The sequence below is a fragment of the Macrotis lagotis genome, chromosome 7 (assembly GCF_037893015.1).
Source record: "Macrotis lagotis isolate mMagLag1 chromosome 7, bilby.v1.9.chrom.fasta, whole genome shotgun sequence".
Taxonomy (NCBI): Eukaryota; Metazoa; Chordata; class Mammalia; order Peramelemorphia; family Peramelidae; genus Macrotis; species Macrotis lagotis.
In genome coordinates this window covers 206892947-206911780 of record NC_133664.1, presented here as the reverse complement: position 1 = coordinate 206911780, position 18834 = coordinate 206892947, and the positions used below count along the sequence as shown (strand labels likewise).

General features: G+C 35.3%; 1 protein-coding gene across 14 annotated transcripts in view; it reads left to right on the top strand.

Annotated features, from left to right (window-relative positions):
* DYRK4 (dual specificity tyrosine phosphorylation regulated kinase 4) overlaps window positions 1-18834 on the top strand; it is a 123721-nt gene that overhangs the window by 61736 nt on the left and 43151 nt on the right. For all 14 annotated transcript variants that reach the window (XR_012470199.1, XM_074194608.1, XM_074194600.1 and 11 more), the window contains 4 exons: window positions 1111-1237; window positions 7547-7710; window positions 10676-10812; window positions 15066-15206. Coding sequence is in view for 13 of the 14 variants with exons in the window: in XM_074194608.1 (XP_074050709.1) it covers window positions 1111-1237; window positions 7547-7710; window positions 10676-10812; window positions 15066-15206 (569 nt within the window). In the remaining variant the exon portion in view is untranslated. The remainder of the gene's footprint in view (window positions 1-1110; window positions 1238-7546; window positions 7711-10675; window positions 10813-15065; window positions 15207-18834) is intronic.

Here is an 18834-nt window from a genome sequence, read left to right as displayed (position 1 = left end):
CAGTCTCTCTGAAAAATTGGGTCCAGATGCTGGTTGTACAAAACAGTTCTCTTTGCTAAGAGACTAGTAGAGCTGTTTTTTGTTTATTTATTTTGTTCTATTTTCAAGCTGATATATTTGTCCAGCAGTTACTGGAGGGACTAAAGGAGCAATGTGTCCAGCAAGGATGCACAACTAGGGGGAATAAGCCTAGTGAGAGTCACTCAATAACATTACCTTCTTCTTGCTTTGAAGAAGTGAGATGTCCTCCAGTAGTATTCCCTGTATATACTTGTTCTTTGTACATCTCATGCAGAACCTTCTCATTCCATTGATGGTGTGAGCATTAATAGAAGAGTGTTCTCTAGATTTATTAGAGAATGTTTTTATTGTGCTTTTTCTTTCAATATATAATATCATTTTTATGGACTCTGGATAAGTAGAGAAGAAGTAAATATATTGTTGGGGGCTACTGATGCTTTTAAATAGTCAGAGACACAAAATACCTTTAGTGTATACCCTGGTGCTATCAGTAGTTACATTTTTGGGGTGGCATATTTTCCTTAATGATATTTTTATCATTAAAGAATTTGGAGAGGAAGGGAAACTATCCTTAGAAATTTATAAACCATCTAGTTTAACCTTAAAGTTTTTTCAGATGAAGAAACTGAGACCTGAACAGCCTAAGTTATTTGCCCTAAAGTCACTTAGATAGTTAATTCATGGATGTAAGGTTTAAATATGTTTTCTGTCTTTCATTTTGACATTCTTTTTATTCTATCTTATTGTCTTTCATATATTTAGTTGGCTTTCTTCTGAGGGGAAGAACTGTTCTGTATTCATTCTAGTTATTTATAAGCTCAAATTTCTGTGGGGTTAAAAACTTACACTAAATCATCCACAATATTATAAATAAAAGTTAAATGTATTTTCCTCCTATATCAATCATTTAAAAAAAAGTAGTGAATGGTAAAATCAGTCTAAAGACAGAAAAGAGAAGGAAAAGATCTACACAATATGCCAGTTGGTTGGATGTTTTCTTGGCAAGAACAGAATCAAAGTCTATCTAGATGTTGGCCCTGAGGAGAAAAATTGGGTGATCCTTTAAAGTAAATCTTTCTCTTTGGTCAGGATAACCAACGCCATAATCAAGTGCCAACCTCTGATCTCAGGGCTTCATCCAGCATCAGCACCCAAAGTCAAAATTTCAAGTCAGAGGACAGCATGACACCCCACAAGTTACCTCTGACAGCATCAGGTATAGCGTATCAGGAGGGAGGGTGTCTCTGTGTGTGTGTGTGTGTGTGTGTGTGTGTGTGTGTGTGTGTGTGTGTGTGAAAGGAAGGGTGAAGTTTTAAGAAGTTTTTTATATGGGATGATTAACAACGAATTTATCATGGCTAAGCTCTGAATGGGACTTAGTAGGCCAATTCTTGCTATGTCAGGCCCTAGGACTGTTGTTTCTAGGAATCATTTCTACTACCTGACTCTTCCATCCCTTTTAATGTAGAGTTTACCACTTGTGGACACTGATATTTACTTCCCCAAGTAGCTCCAATATTTTGTGGGGCCTTCTCTTTTTCCAATAGGGATCTCTTTTTTTAGATACCTTTGAAAAGTATATAGGATATAATGGGGAAAAAATAATTGATTTTTAGTTCTTTGACCTGTGTTTGAGTCCTTGTTACTCTATTTATCATCTCTATTATTGTGGGCAATCTGCTTATCCTCTCTGACCCTCGGTTTCCTCTTTGTAAAATGGAAATGATAGCTACTGTACTGTATGATTTATAAGATGTAAAGAAAATGTAAATTTCTGTATATACAAGCTATTGCTATTTATATTATTTGTGCTTAGGGACTGAGAATTTGAACTTCTTCATTGATTGACATCAGTCTGTTAAGAACATTTTGGAAGTTCAGTCCATTTCTGTAGGATCATGTCCCTATCACTAATTAATGTGGCTCCCTCTGCTCTGAGTAGTTAAGATGCATCATATGTCTTTGGCCCATAAATAGCCTTCAGAGCATGACAAAAAGCATTTTGGACTGTTATTATCAAGTTAAGACTGAATTTCATTGGCCTTCTTACTGAGTCAAGAATTCTGCATCTCTATAAGCTTTGCTTTTACTTTCCTTTTGATGGAATTGAATGTTGCCTTCTTAGAAATAGATGACCTATTCTGCTGGCAAATCCTATGAATTTTTTTTTCACTAAAACAGCTTCAGTATTTCTTCAATTTCATCTTGGTGTTTGTGAGTATTCTAACCTGGATGAGCAAATGTAGAGCTGCCCACTAAATCTCTGAAAATTGTCCAGTTCTTTTTCTGTTCCATTGTTACCAACTATGTGTTGGCTCAACTTTCCCTCCAACTTAGTAGCAAACTGTTCCCAATCAAAGAAGCAGGACATTAATTCTTCTGGTTGTCATTTTGCCTTGGGGCCATGACTTCTGTTGAATATGAATATTTTGGTTGGAGAGAATGAGTCTGTGATCAGTGCAGCACTCTGCACCACACAGTGCCTTCATCACTCTCACATCCTATCTGTTTCTTCTCCTTACAATCACATAGTCCGTTAGATGCCAATGTTTGCTGCAAGGGTGTGTTCAGGAAGTTTTATTGTATTTAGGTAAATGAAATAGAAGACAGTGTTTGTGTTGAGACGGTCATGAGATGCACAAATCTTTAGTAATTAGTGACCATTGCTGTGGCTGTTTCCAATTCCATTCTTCTGAAGGACTCACTACCATGTCTGGTAGTCTGAGCCTCCTCTAGCATTAAAGTCCTAGATTGTCTTCTCTTGGTACATTGTCAATAAGGGTCTCCAGGTCTTCATAAAATTTGACTTTATCAGGGTTCATCATGGTGGGAACATAGACACTGATGATGATAGCATGGCATTTTCCTATAAATGGCAGTTGCATTGTCATGAGGCTGTCATTCTCTACTTTTGGCAGGCTTCACAATGCTCTTCTTCACTGCAGCCACTCTAGATAAATGTGGATCCAGCCCTGACTTCAGTCAGCTGGCCTTCATTTGCTAGCTTTATTTCACTCAGGGCTGCTGTTTGGATGTGATACTTGCTGAGTTCTCTTGCAATAAAAGCTGTTCATCTTTCAGGTTTATTGCATCTTGTGTTGTCTATGAGTGTGCACACATTCCACATACCAATGATAAATGGAATCTTCTTTGAAAAAGTTTTTGAACATTGTTTTTGTGTTTCAACTGCAGGGTGGGATCCCTACCTGACTGGGTGATTAGGCCAGGGTTGGTTAAATAGATGGTTTTTAGAGCACCTTTTCTAGTCTCTTCCTCACCCCAGGAAATGAGCAGTGTGATCCTTAAAGGCTGCTCAGATACTAAGGGGACTGCAGAATCTCACTGCTGCTTCCAATGAAGAGATTACCCTATGACCTGGACCAACTGTGTATAGGATTGTGACTACAGCTCGCAATGTATCCACATCGGCTGCATCTTCACTTGCCTGTCACCACAGCTCTTTGAGACAGGAATGGTAGAGTGGTTTGGGTGATATCTTTGGATTTGTGCATGAATTGGATTTAAATGAGGCAGAGTTGCACAAAGTCATTAGCCTCACTGTCTCTTTCAAAGTCATCACAGTCCAGTGGCAAGACAGTCAAGACAACTGGTGGCGGCTCCAGATGGCATCTTCGATGTCTAAGCAAGCTCTAAGCACTCCACAGCAACTGCTTCAGCAGGCTTCATGGCTGTTGGAATGAATTGTTCTCATCTGCTCATTCCATCAGTGGAATTCTTCATACACTAGTGGTATACACCCCTCCAACTTACCGATAAATTTGAGACCCCTTAGTTATCCTCACCTTGGTTTAGTCCATCTATGGAAATGGCTTACCAGGCTGCTGTGCTTTCTACATCTTCTTGGAGCCACAGGTGAGATTTAGGTGGCTCAGGTGAACATCAAAGGTAGAAAGCAGCCCTGAAGAGGGCTGGGCAATCCTCACACCAAGGTAGTAGTTTTCCTTGAACACACCCTAGACCCATAATTACTCTCTCATAATTCTCCAAGAGTAACTTGCCATGCATTTTCTGATATGCACTGGTAGAGAGAATCTCCCGTTCACCCCCACCCCAGGAATTTCTTTATACTGATTAAATCACAAGTCCAGTCTAAAATTAAAAACAAAAATTACACATAAACATAAATGGCTCTTAGTTTCAAGTAAGTAAATGAAACTATACTTTCTCCACTTTGCTCCATGCACACTACTTCCCAAGTGATGGAGATCTTGGCTCACTCTCTTTTTAGTGGAGGTTTAAGACAATCTCCTCCTGAGCTACAGGTTTCAAGGGGAAATTCAATAAAAATAAGAGTTCCTGAATTTTTAATGAACTGATTTATTAAACCTAAACTAATTACTGAGTACCTTTAATCAACCAGTTATTTGAGAGAACCTCTTATAAGCCAACACTGTCTTAGATACTAGGGGGTTTGGTTATGATATAAAAGATGCATCAGATGTTGTTGTTGTTCAGTCATTTCAGTTGTGTCTGACTCTTCATAATACATTTGGGATTTTCTTGGCAAAGATATTGCAATGGTTTTGCTTTTTCCTTCTTCAGCTCATTTTACAGATGAGGAAACTGAGGCAAATAGGGTTAAGCAACTTGCCCAGGGTCACACAGTCTAAGACCAGATTTGAACTAGGAAGAAGCTTTCTGATTCCAGGCTGAGCACTCTGCACTGCTCCACCTAGCTATCATCAAACATTGTACCTGCCCTCAAAGAGCTTACTGTCATTATCAAGAGAAATCAAAATGCTTGAACTGTCTCCTTCACAGAATCATTATAAGCAAGGTGCAAAACCTGAGTAATGATTATATACAATAGTCTCTTAAAAGGACAGTACAGTAAAAAAGATTATTTGGAAGTCAGGTCACTTGGTTTGAGTCCTGGCTCTGCCACCCACTGCCTTTGGTTAGTTTTGGATGTCACTTTGAATGAGACTCAGCTTCCTTACTTATAAAAGAAGATTGGACTGGTACAGAGGTTCTTAACCATTTGTGTTATTGATATTTTTTGGCAGTAAAAGCCTATGGACCTTCTCAGATTAATATTTTAAAATAATTGAAGAGTATGCTAAATTTCATTAGAGATTAGTGAAAAAAAAGATGTAATTTTTTTTCCTATCAAAATTTTGAGATCCAGTGGACCCTAGTTTAAGAATCCTAGAATTAACCCTATATACCAAGATAAGATCAAAATGGGACAGGATTTAGATATAAAAGACAATATTATAAGCAAACTAGGAGATCAAGGAATAGTTTACTTTGCAGATCTATGGAAAGGGAAGTAGTTTATGCCCAAGGAGGAGATGGAGAATATCATTAAAAACAAATTAGATAATTTTGATTACATTAAATTAAAAAGCTTTTTCACAGACAAAACCATTGTAAACAAGATCAAAAGAAATGTAGTAAATTGGGAAAATTTTTACAGCTAGTATTTCTGACAAAGGACTCATTTCTAAAATGTATAGAGAACTGAGTCAAATTTATTTATTTAAAAAAAACAAGCATTCTCCAATTGACAAATGGTCAAATGATATACAAAGGCAATTTACAGATGGGGAAATCAAAGCTATCCATAATCATATGAAAAATTATTCTAAATCATTACTGAAAATTAAAGCAGCTCTGAGGCACCATCTTACACCTATCATATTTAATGTTCAATGTTGGAAGGGATGTGGGAAATCTGGGACACTAATACATTGTTGGTGGAGCTATGAACTCATCCAACTTTCTGGAGAGCAATCTGGAATTACACCCAAAAGGCAATAAAAAATGCCCTTTGATCCAGCAATACCACTACTGAGTCTGTATCCTGAAAAGATCAAAATATTCATAGCAGCCCTGTTTTGTGTTAGCAAAGAATTGGAAATCAAGTGAATGTCCATCAATTAGGGAATGGCTGAACAAATTGTGGTATATATATATGGTTATGGAACACTATTGTTCTATCAGAAACCAAGAGAGATGGGAATTCAGAGAAGCCTGGAAATATCTGCATGAACTGATGATGAGTGAGATGAGCAGAACTAGAAGAATATTGTATACCCTAAATCCAACATGGGGATGATGATTAATCTTATTGGACTTGCTCATTCCATCAATGCAATAATCAGGGACAATTTTAGAGCACCTGCGTGGAGAATACCATCTATACCCAGAGAAAGAACTGTGGAGTTTAAACAAAGATCAAAGTCTATTACCTTCAATTTTTTTTTATAAAAAAGTGTCTTATGTACTACATAATTTTGCTATCTCTAAATTTTTATTTTTGCCTCAAGGGTATTATTTGTCTCCCAACACATTCAATTTCAATCAATGTATAGCATGGAAACAATGTAAAGATTACCAGACTACCTTCTCTGGGGGGATGTGGGAAGGAAGGTAGGGTGGAGGAAAGATTGTAAAATTCAAAACCTTACAGAAAATGATGGGTAGAAACTACTATTGTATATAATTGGGAAACAAATAAAATATTAATTTTTAAAAAAGAATCTTTGAACTAAATGAACTAGTAGTTCCCATCTACTTCTAATTCTTATGATCTTAAGTCAGCACTAAATTTCTGTGAGGTAGCTATAGTTAAGTGGAAAGTTTGTTAGGGGGATAATCAGTAGGCTAAAATAAAGTCTTGCAGATCCTAGATTTTACATCTGGAAGAGCATAGTTTATCTAGTTCAACACTTTTTTATTTTTGATGAGGGAACTATGGCCCAGAAAGTTTAATGACCTCAGCTTTATACAGGTCAATGTATAATTCAACTAGATGGGACAGTAGATAAAGTACTAGACCTTGGAGTCAAAAATACCTGAGTTCTAATCCAGTCTCAGTCATTTACTAGCTATGTGACCTTGTGCAAGTTCCTAATTTCTGCTTTCCTCATTTGTAAAATTAGAATAATAATAGCACCTACTTTCCAGTTTTATAAGATTCAAATGAGTTAGTATATATAATATATAAAGCACTTTGATAACCTTAAAGTGTTATGTAAATGCTAGCTATTACTATTATTATTATTATTATTATTGTTGTTATAATTGTTAAATGGCAGATTTTTGAAATCAGGTTCTCTGACTCCAAATCCAACACTCTTTTCATTAAAGTATGCTACCACACTTACTTATATGTCAATTATTAAGTGATCCAGTTAATAAGTGATCTGATTACCTGATTTCATGACTCTATGTGGTAGAGACTTCATGATTCATCCATAACAGAATAAAAAAATAGCAAGGAGATTGTCATCATGTAGGTATGAATGAAATGATAAAAGGTCATGATTCATGTGAACAAAGTTCTTAAGTTGAATATAGGATAGTATTGAGAACTGAATATGAGATAATGAGATAGTAAGAATTTTCAAAAGCAGGATTAGCCTTGGGGAGCTTGTGATCTATTGGAAACATTAAAAATTTGGTCTACTTTAACCAGGACTCAATTGATGATCAGTTTGGTGGGAACATTCTTTGGCATCATCTTCAAAGCTAATTCTTACTCTTATTCCTCACACAGAAGCCCTAAAATATTTTAAGAACCAATTGTCTGTGTATGAGCAAAATGAAGTTCTGGGCTACACAGAGCTGTGGTTCCTGGGGCTTGAAGCTCAGAAATTAGAGGTGCTTCCTGAGAAACACAGCAAGACAAGCTTTGATGATGAACATGGCTCCTACATAAAGGTGAGTATATAAATTATTATGCTGAATGCAATTTATTTCTGATGTTCTAACTCAGTAACTGAAGTTCCTCCAGGAATGTGGGTCAGTTTGTTATGAAACACGATACCCCATTCAAAAAATTCAACTCAATTCAACAAATATTTATCTGTGGAATTTGGTATACAGATTTATTGTCCTAGATACTGAGGGAAAAAAAGACTTAACAGAACTATATTCCTTGCTCTTTAAGAGTTTCCAGGCTAGTAGGAGGAGAAGTCACAGATTATTTAATTCAAGGATCTGTCTTTTTAGACAGTTTGTCTACTTTGTCCACTGGCACAGACCTGGTCCCTCCACAGCTGGTCTTTTGAGAATTATTGTGGCTGTAAAATTCATCACCTTAGAGACAGCCTGATGACAGGGTTCTGGAACTTAGACAAGCTGATTCTGAGATGACAAACATGTGATCTGTAAGTGGTGCCAGACCACTTCTAAGATCTGAAGAGGCATCAGAACATCAGTGACTAAAACACATACAAAGAAGAACTTTAGAGAGCATGAAAGGAAACATTATGTTACATCAGGGGTTCACAACTCTCATCTTGGCTTTGCTCAGAATTCTAAATGTCCAGGGCAAAACCTCTTCCCTCTAGAGCAGGAGTTCTTACAATTTTGTATGTTATACCTTTTGGTATTTTGATGAAATTCTTTCTCAAAAATGATTTTTAAAAGTACATAAATTAAAATACAAAATTATGTCAGATTACAAAGGAAATCAATTATATTGAAATATGATTATAAATGTATTCCATATACCAAAAGACTTTGTGCATTTAAGCTTTTAAAACTCCCTTAAAAATTTTAGGACACCATGAATGATGATAAATTGATACTTGTTTATATATAATATTATTAAATATACATGTCTTATATTATAAATATAATATAAATATAAATATAATATAAATATAATATTGGATATTATAAATATATATTATGTACAATGGTATATATTATACATTATGTTATATGAAATATATAAAATAGATGTTTTTAATCATTTAAAAATTTTGTTTCTATATATATATACACACACACACGCACATATATATATACATATATACATATATGTGTGTGTGTGTATATATATATATATATACACACACATACATACATACCACATATAAAGATAGATATAAAATAAATTTATGGACTCCAGGTTAAGAATCACTGTTTTAGTCTTTATCATTCCTGTTTCATTGAGGCTGATGTTTTCTTGCTTAAGCAAAACCTAGTTAGGGGTGGCTAGGTGGCATAGTAGATAAAGCACCGGCCCTGGAGTCAGGAGTACCTGGGTTCAAATCTGGTCTCAGATACTTAATAATTACCTAGCTGTGTGGCCTTGAGCAAGCCACTTAACCCCATTTGCCTTGCAAAAACCTAAAACAAAAACAAAAACAAAAAAACCTAGTTACACTGGTTATGCTGGGGGTAACCTTAGTTCCAAGAGTCACGAGGATTGTGATCAGTGTCTTCTTGTGGATTAGTTGGGATGCCATGCAGATCTTTTTGGTAACTGATAATTTTTCAGATCTTTAGTTTTGGGGTGATAGCAATAGCTCCCTAAGGTATCCATACATGCATATATTTGTGTATATCCCCATGTCAATACATATATAACATGTACTCAAACATACCAAATGTATCTCTTCTTACACATAAACATCTCCATGCTACATATACATCTTCCAACATACTGGGTCATAAATACTTAGACAGTTCCTTCATTCCTACAAGTCAACATATATATAATATTACACATATATTCCCTTAATATCCTTAAAAATCATATGCAAACATGCCACAAACCTTTTAAACACAATCACATTTATAGGATAAGGCATCACAGAATGAATAGAGCTGGGAGAGATCTTAGGAATCCTCTAATCCTCATTTTTACAAATGAAGAACAAGCCCAGAGAATATATGTGAAATGATTTGCTGACATTACTGAATATAGAACGGATGATTGTTCTACTCAACACTTCATACTGGTTTTGATCAAACACTGACAACTAGCTTAGGAGTGAATGCCAAATAAAATGTTTATCTCTATTATCTTGGAATTCCCTTTGATCTGATGTATGATAGCAGTCCATGTCTTTTTGTTCAATTCCATTTTCAGATTAAACCTGGTCAAGGCAGAGATGAGGAGGGAGATTCTTGAGGTAAAGATGAGGTAGAACATAGGCTTGTCTAACTGGTGGAGAAGCATTAGAAAAAGTCAGGACTTCTTCCATGCCAGTAGATATTATTTCCACTCCTACCTTCTCATTGCTCCTCCATTCCTTTCTACAGTAGACTCCCTCATCTTCTTGATAGCATTGTAGCATAGAATTCTAGTTCTAGAAGGCATATCCTCTAATCTATCCATTCATTTTGCAGATGAAGAAAATCAAACCCAGAGAAATAAAATGATTCACACAAGCTCTTGTTAGTGGCAGAACCAGGAATAGAGCATAAATACTTTCCTTCTTCCCTTCTAGTAAGAGTGGTAGGATTTTCCCCTGCCTATGCATACTCAAAACTTAATAATTCCTGGTAGAAAGAAACATTTAGCCTGTAAGTGAATCTGCATCTTTTAGGTTTTTACAAATATGGGAGATAGCTGTATTAAGCTAAATACCAGGAAACTATTTCAGAATCTGGATATTGCCTTGTGTCCTTTATAGAGAGTATTTTTACTTTTTCTGACAATAGTGGAATTGAGGTAACAAGTCTGTTTAAATTTACTCATTAGCCTAATATCCAGGATGATCTCTTTGGGTACCTCTGTAGTCCTGGGAAAGAATAATAGGATAGGTTCCCACAACAAAACCTAGTGTTTTAGTTATCAGTTCCTCAGGACAGCTTCAGAGCAAGATTTTCTCTGGGATAGCCTATTATACTTGATCCTTTACCCTTAACCATAGTATGGCTTTAACAGGTCCTGCATGATCACATTGCATATCGCTATGAGGTCCTGGAGATGATTGGCAAAGGATCCTTTGGGCAGGTGGCCAAGTGTTTAGATCACAAAAAGAATGAGTTGGTGGCACTGAAAATCATCAGGAACAAGAAGAGGTACTGCCCTCTAGACCATCCTAACTACAGACATGACCTTGTTTTGGTAACCTCTCTTGATCATCTTTTTCTCTCTCCTTTCCCCCTTTTTTTCCTTCTCTGTCCTTTCCTTTTTTCTTTCTTTCTTTCACTCACCAGTTCCCCTGTACCTTTTTCCTAAATTCTCCCCTTTCTCCTTCCACCGGCTTATTCCTTTCCTTTTCATTATTTTATACATATACTCTCTCTTTCTCTCATGCTTTTAATGCTTTTTTTTAATTGAATGTCCATCTTTTAAAATTAATGATTAGTAAAGCACCAGCCCTGGAGTCAGGAGTACCTGGGTTCAAATCCGGTCTCAGACACTTAATAATTACCTAGCTGTGTGGCCTTGGGCAAGCCACTTAACCCCATTTGCCTTGCAAAAACCTAAAAATATATATTAAAAATAGAAGAAAATAAAAAATAAAATTATAATGATTGGGTTCAATTTTACAGAATGTCTTTTTAGGCCATATCTTGACCTCCTTTGTTTTTGGGAATATAACATACTACTCTCTTCTGTAGATTTTAGTGGATGAAAAATAGTCTTGTATTATTCTAATTCCCTTTATATTTGAAGTTCTTTCTCCTAGTCACTTGCAGAATTTTTTTTGTAATTGAAATTCTTAACTTTAACCACTGTGTATTTTGGAATTAGAAATATGTGGGACGTTTTTTCCTTAGAGGATCCTCATAATTATTGCTTTATTTTTTTGTATTTAGAAGTTAGGGGTAATTTACTTTTATTGTTTCTTATAATGTTCAGGTTTTTTTTGACTTGTCATGTTTTTTTAGTTCTATGCTGTTTGAGTTGTTTCTACATATCTTGCCTTTGAAAACTGTGTATTTTGCTTGTATAGAGCTCATTTGTTCTTTTTACCATTATTGCTTCTTGCTTCTCTTCTTTTTGCATCTTCTATTCAGTTCTTTTTCAATGTTCTTTCTGTGCTTTGTGCAGACTTAATGGAAAGTAGAGTAAGTCTTCTAGGTAGTTTTTGCTATGTTTTCTATCTTAGGGCACCCTAACCTAGAGACCATTGTAGAGGAGAAAAGAGCATGCATCTTTTCATCTCTTCTTTCTCCCTCCCTCCAGTCTCTCCTTTTGCCTGGTGACTGATCAGAGTTGAGTTCTCATATTTGTTTCTACAGGATCCTGGGAGAAGAGTAGGGATGGCATTCTTGATAGGGATTGTGGCTGGAAGAAAATCTCTTGAGTAAATCCTAAAGCATAAAACATAGTTTTATAGGTTTTTAGAATATAAATAATTATGGTTTTTATAGTCTATTGAAGTATGGAGGTTGGCAGAGGAGGATTGGAGGAACTAAGCTAATGAATTAAGAAATAGCATTTTCTCATACATTGATAAGGTTTTTTAACTTTATTGAGTTTCTTGTTTTCTTGATTGATTTGCTCTTTCTTTGACATATTTTTTCTAGGGGGGAATTTTTCGGGGGGGGGGTAGTATTTTTTGAGTTAGTGGGTACTAGAGAAAATTCCTGGCCCTCCATCTTGACAGTAATATAACCTGGAAATAGTTTTAAATTATTCTCTATTATTGTTTTTATTACTCTCTTCCTGACCCTTTTACTTTCTTCCCTTCTTTCTTTGTCCTTTCTCTCTTTATCTTTCTTCCACTTCCCTACTCTTTTTATAATTCTTTTTAAATTTTTTTCCTCATTGTTTCTATGAGGCATTATCTAGTTTTCTTTCTGTCTTGTTTTTTTCCCTCTGTCTCATTTCCTAATTCCTATATCTTATTCTATTTTCCTTCTTTCTCTTTTCCCTCATTTCTTTTACCCACCATGCTAGAAACTCTACAAATGTAGACCCAGACCTTTTCCTTTAGCAATTTATATTAGCATATATACTGGCTTGTATGAGATATCAAGACAGTAGATTCAGAATGTGAAATCAATACACAGTTTGTCTTCTCCCAGTATTGTGTATGGTTGGTGCTTAATAAATGGTCATTAAATTGAAATATCTTTTATCCTTAAACCTATAAATAATATGAATTATACTCATATGATTTCTGCCATCATTTATTTTATTTTATTTTTGTTTTTTTTCAAGGCAATGGGGGTAAGTGACTTGCCCAAGGTCACACAGCTAGGCAATTATTATTGTCTGAGGCTGGATTTGAACTCATTCCAGGGCTGGTGCTCTACCACTGTGTCACCTAGCTGCCCCCTTCTATAACCATTTATTAAGTATCTATTCTCAAGATACAGAAGATATAACTCAAGTCCTACTTTTAAGGAATTTATAGTTTAATTAGTGGAAAAGATATGAAATTGAGTTTGAAACAAGGGAAAACTAGTTAAGTGTAAAGGAGAAAGAAGTCTAGACAAGTGCTATAAGAAATATGAGACAGGAAAGATAGCTTTCACCCAAAGAATCAGAGAAGCTTTCATGAAAGAGATGGCACCTGAAATATTCTTTAAAGAAAAGACATCAAAAAATGGAGATTGAAGATTGGATGGGTGAGTAGCATAACCATAATAGGAATGATGAGTAAAACTATAATAATCATAGGATCAAAGAGAGTCAGAATAAAACTTGGAGATCATTTGGTACAATAAAAGAAAACCAGGTCTAATAACTTGTACTAAGTAACATAGGCAGCAAATGATAAAACTAGAATTTGGACCCATGTTTCCCTTGTATCAGAAGGAAGAGGGTAAGCTATTTTGCTTGGAATAATGTAATACATACATGTAAAAGATATTGTGTAAGAAGATACACATAGCTATGAATAACACTTTAAGAAATAATCATGATCAGAATGACACATTAGGAAAGTTTCTAGGCATCAGTGTGAAGAATGGATTAGAAAGAAGAGAGACTGTAGGTAGGGAAATAAGTTAGCAAATTAAACATTTCAGACATAAAAGTATGAATTCAGAGTGGTGGTGAGAGGTGTGTGAAGTAAAAGATGGGTGGAGGTTAAGGAAATTTTAAAGGTAGAATTAACCTGATAAATTGACTGATTGTGAAAAATAAAGAATTCTGAAGTTCTCCTGGACCAGATGACCAGAAAAATGGTGATGATAATGACACAGAAGGGGTAGGAATAAATTTAGAGATAATATGAAGAACTTAGTTTTAGGCGTAGTAAATGTGAGGTCATGGTAGAACTTTCAGATGATAGCATCTAAAATACAGTTGGAAATTTACATTTGGAATACTAGGGGTATGTATAAATGTAGATATAGATATAAATATCTAGATCTAGATCTATTTAGAGAGATAGATATAGAGAGAGAGAAAGAGAGAAATGAGCGTCTCAAGGATCAACATACTTAAGGGTCAAGAAGATGAGTTTCCAGGTAGAGAATCACAGAAAGGAATAAATGGGGAAAAGAGATTGAGACTGGAGTATTAAGGAGGCCAAAAGAGCAGAAAGTTTCAAGAAGAAAAGTGTAAAAAAAGTCACATATTCTAAAGAGGCCAAGATAGATTATAAATTGAAAAAAAGTCCCACGGATTTTTTTTCCATAAAGGAAGTCATTATAATGAGAGTAGAAATTGGAAAAATTAGAATTATAGTGTGTTGAGTTAAGAGAGACCTTAGAATCATCTAGTCTAATCTCTCATTTTTCTTTTTTACAGATAAGGAAAGCAAGACCCAGAGAGGGCAAATGACTTGTCCAAGGTTGTTGTATAACTTTGTTATACCACAAGTTTGCCATAGAACTAGATTAGAACTCATTACACCAGTTTTCTTTTCAGTAGTGGTAGAACTCACATTCTATGGTGAGGTGAGGGGTAACAAGATTCCAGTGACTCTCTGACATTCAAACCAGGAAGACTATGTGAAGAAGATAAGATTTTTGAAGTTGTCTGAAAGTGGGAGAGAAAGAGAAACTTGTAAGCTGGCAAAAACAAAAATACAGATAAAAAAACCATTCTAGATATAAAGTTGAAGGTCTGTTGGGGAAGAAAATGAGCAGATGTTGGGTCATTTTGGCAGGGATACCTGAGATGCAGAGGGAGTTGCCTGGGAGAAAGAAACAGGTAGGGGTGTGAGGGTAGGTGAAAACACTCTCATGAAGTGTTTTTTTTGAAGAGTAGACTGCCACCACTTTCTAACATCCCAAGGAATTAGTTGTGCTTGGTGGGAAGGGACTGAAGAATACTCTACTTAATAGGTAGATTTTGTTAAGTCTGCTTTTTAAACATGACTCAAAAACTCACATTTTTCCCATCTTACCCTTTCTCTTTGCTTCAGATTTCACCATCAGGCTCTTGTGGAACTAAAGATCCTGGAATTCCTCCGAAGGAAGGATAAAGATAACACATACAATGTGGTACATATGAAGGACTTCTTCTACTTCCGGAACCACCTCTGCATCACCTTTGAACTTTTGGGGTAAACTGTCTTTTTTGTTTTCTTCTTTCTTGGCTGAAGATGGGTTTAACCTATAGAAGGAAGGATTGAAGTTAGAGCTCTCTAAGGCCTTCTGAACTCTCTGGGTTATATTAAATTATCTCTCTTTGATCCTTTTTTTTTTAGGTTTTTTCAAGGCAAATGGGGTTAAGTGGCTTGCCCAAGGCCACACAGCTAACTTTGATCCTTTTTCAAGACAAATTTTCTTTGAACCAACTAACTTAACTTCCTTCTATTTTTTTTGGCAATGGGGTTAAGTGACTTGCCCAAGATCACATTGCTAGGTAATTATTAAGAGTCTGAGGCCAGATTGAACTCAGGTTCTCCTGATTCCAGGGCTGGTGCTCTATCCACTGCACCACCTAGTTGCCCCCTTTCTATTTTTCTAATCTTTTAGTATAAATATTTCTTGATGCCTCATGGAGTCATTAATTTCTGTGTGGTTCATTTTAATTTTCAGGGAGTCTGTTTCTTGGATAAAATTTTATAACTCCATTGTTGCTTTGTTAATTTTCTTTAAGTCTCTTCTTTATGGCTATGATTCCATTTCCAATTATTTACTTTAGCATTCTCATTTCATTGAAAAATAATACTCTTTAAACTCTCACCTCATTTCTTATGGGAAATTTTAATTGATTTTGTGAGTGAATTATGTCTTTTTTTAAGGCTTTAATTATGGGAGTTTTGAAGTTTTTCTCCTCTTTGTGCCTTGAATATCCTTGGCATTATAATAGCTCTTTATTTTTTGTTTACTCATTCTTCTAGCTTTCTGGATTGGGACTTGTGCTAGGACTTGGAAAAGCATATTTCTATACAGACTGCCAAGATTTTGTTTGGTCTTGGCTTATATTCTCTAGAGGAGTTCTGCTGTCATCCTCCATGCATAATGTGCTATATTTTTTAAGGATCACAAGGGCAGCTCAAGCCAGAGAACTGCAACATTTTGTTAGATTCTTCAATATTCTAATTGAGGCCATGGTGTGATTATTGACCTCATGGGATTTCCAGATTCCAAATCTTCGTTTGGATCTTGGTAATGTAATTGTCGACTTACTCAGATTCAGGGCAACAAACACTGCTTGCTTATCCCTATTCTTGTTTTGGGTGCTGAATCTATAATACCCTTTTCTGGGTCATAGAGATAGTGTTGAAACTTTGTCCTGATCCCCAGGCTGAATTTGAGATATCCTTTCCTAAGTCAGAACAACAGTGCCACAGTCCTGTTTTACTCGTGGTGCTGAGTTTGCAATCCCTTCTCTGGGTTAGAGAGATAGCTTTGAGGTCCTAAAGTTGAAACTGATTTCATTTCTCAGAGATCAATGACAATGCTACAGCCCTGTTCTTCACCTAGGTGCTCAATTCAGAATCTTCCTCTCTGGATCAGAGGTACCCAGAGGCTTAGTCTATGTGACAGAACTACAGACCTTCACTTCTCATGTGGTCTGGATCTGTGAATCTAACCCACATCATTCCACAGTTTCTGCCCTAGTCACTTGCCTAAGAGTCAAATGTGTGATCTTGGACTAGATTCACTGTATTTTTCCTTAGATTTCCTGATCCCTATTTAACCTAATAGCTTTATTAGTTTTTGTTAGAATAATCATGGTGTGTGATCACCATGATTAATACTAAGATCAAGGAGAAGAGAATCCTAGTTATTTTTACCTAGTCAATTTTAATTTAAAGGCACATTTTTTCATGATGTTCCACAGTGGAAATGTAATAACTTGAAATATTTTAATAATAAAATATAATATATGGCATAATAATAATTGAATCAGAATAATATAATAACTGGAAATTCTCCAGCAGAAACAAGATTAGTCCTTATGTTGTAGTCAGGAATCATATTATTGTGATGATAAGTTGTCATGTCTTCTGAGGTCTCTCCACCTCTTTACATTTATGACTCTCTGCTTTCAAGTTGCTCTAAAAGAGAAAGTTAGGATAACTCTTAAGAGAGTTAGGTGAAGAAAATGAATCCGTACAATGGCACCTTCCTATCTCAAAGTCAGCAGCCATATTTTTATAATAGATTATAAAACTTGATGTGAAAAAATAATGAATATTATAACAAATTTATAAAGATAATATTGGACCTTTGGGCACTTAGAATCAATTTGAGAAGGGCTTGCTTTGTTAGGTTATAAAGATATACTCTTACTTTCATTAAGAATTTTGAATCATTTAAAAAGACCTCTCAAAAACTATGGGAGGTCAAAATGAGTACATGATTTAGACATAAAGGGTATTAGCATTAGCCAATAAAAAGAGTAAGGAATTGTTTACTTGTCAGATATGTGGAGAGGAGAAGAATTTGTGACCAAACAAGAAATAGAGAACATAAAATGCAAAATGGATAATGTTGATTACATTAAATTGGAAAGTTTTTATACAAACAAAACCAATACAGCCAAGATTAGAAGGAATGCAGAAAGCTGGGGAACAATTGTTACGCTAATATTTGACAAAAAGACTCATTTCTAAATTATGTAGAGAACTAAGTCAAATTTAAAAGAATGCTAGTCATTTCCCAGTTGATAAATGGTCAAAAATATGAACAGGCAGTTTTTAGATGAAAAAATTAAAGCTATCTATAGTCATATGAAAAAGTTCTTAAGTCACTATTAGAAAAATGTAAATTAAGGGGCAGCTAGGTGGCAAAGTGGAAAAAGCACCAGCCCTGGAGTCAGGAGTACCTGGGTTCAAATCTGGTCTCAGACACTTAATAATTACCTAGCTGTGTGGCCTTGGGCAAGTCACTTAACCCCATTTGCCTTGCAAAAACCTAAAAAAAAAAAAACAATTCTGAGGTACCACTTCACATTTATGAAAGGAAATGTTGGATGATAATGATAAATGTTGGAGAGGATGTGGGAAAACTGGCATACTAATTCACTATTGGTGGAGTTGTGAACTCATTCAACCATTCTGGAGAGCAATTTGAAACAAAGCCCAAAGGGAAATCCAAACTGTGATCAAACCCTTTGAGCCAGCAATACCTCTACTAAATCTGTACCCCAAATATGTCACTAAAAAAGGGGAAAAGACCCACATGTTCAAAAATATTTATTGTAGCTCTTTTTGTAGTAGCAAAGAATTAGAAATTGAGGGGATGCCCAGAAAACAGGAAATGGCTGAACAAGTTAAAGAATATGAATATAATGGAATATTATTATTCAATAAGAAATGATGTACAAGCAGATTTTAGAAAAACCTGAAAGCATTTACATGAACTGATGCTAAGTGAAGTGGACAGAACCAGGAAAACATTATACACAAAAATAGCAAAACTGATAGAATTTTAAATGACCTGGGATAGAAAATGCCATCCATGTCCAAAGAACTGTGGAATCTGAATGCAGATCAAAACATTATTTTCACCTTTTAAAATTTGTTATTTTGATTTTTTCCCTTGGGGTTTTCCCTTTTGTTCTTATTCTTCTTTCACAGCATGACTTATATGGAAATATGTGTAATATAATTGTGTATTTTTAAACTTATATCAGATTACTTGCCATCTTAGGGTAGGGGGAGTGAAAGGTAGATGGGAGAAAACTTTACACAAATGAATTTTGTAAATCATCTTACAATGTTGTAAATTATCCTC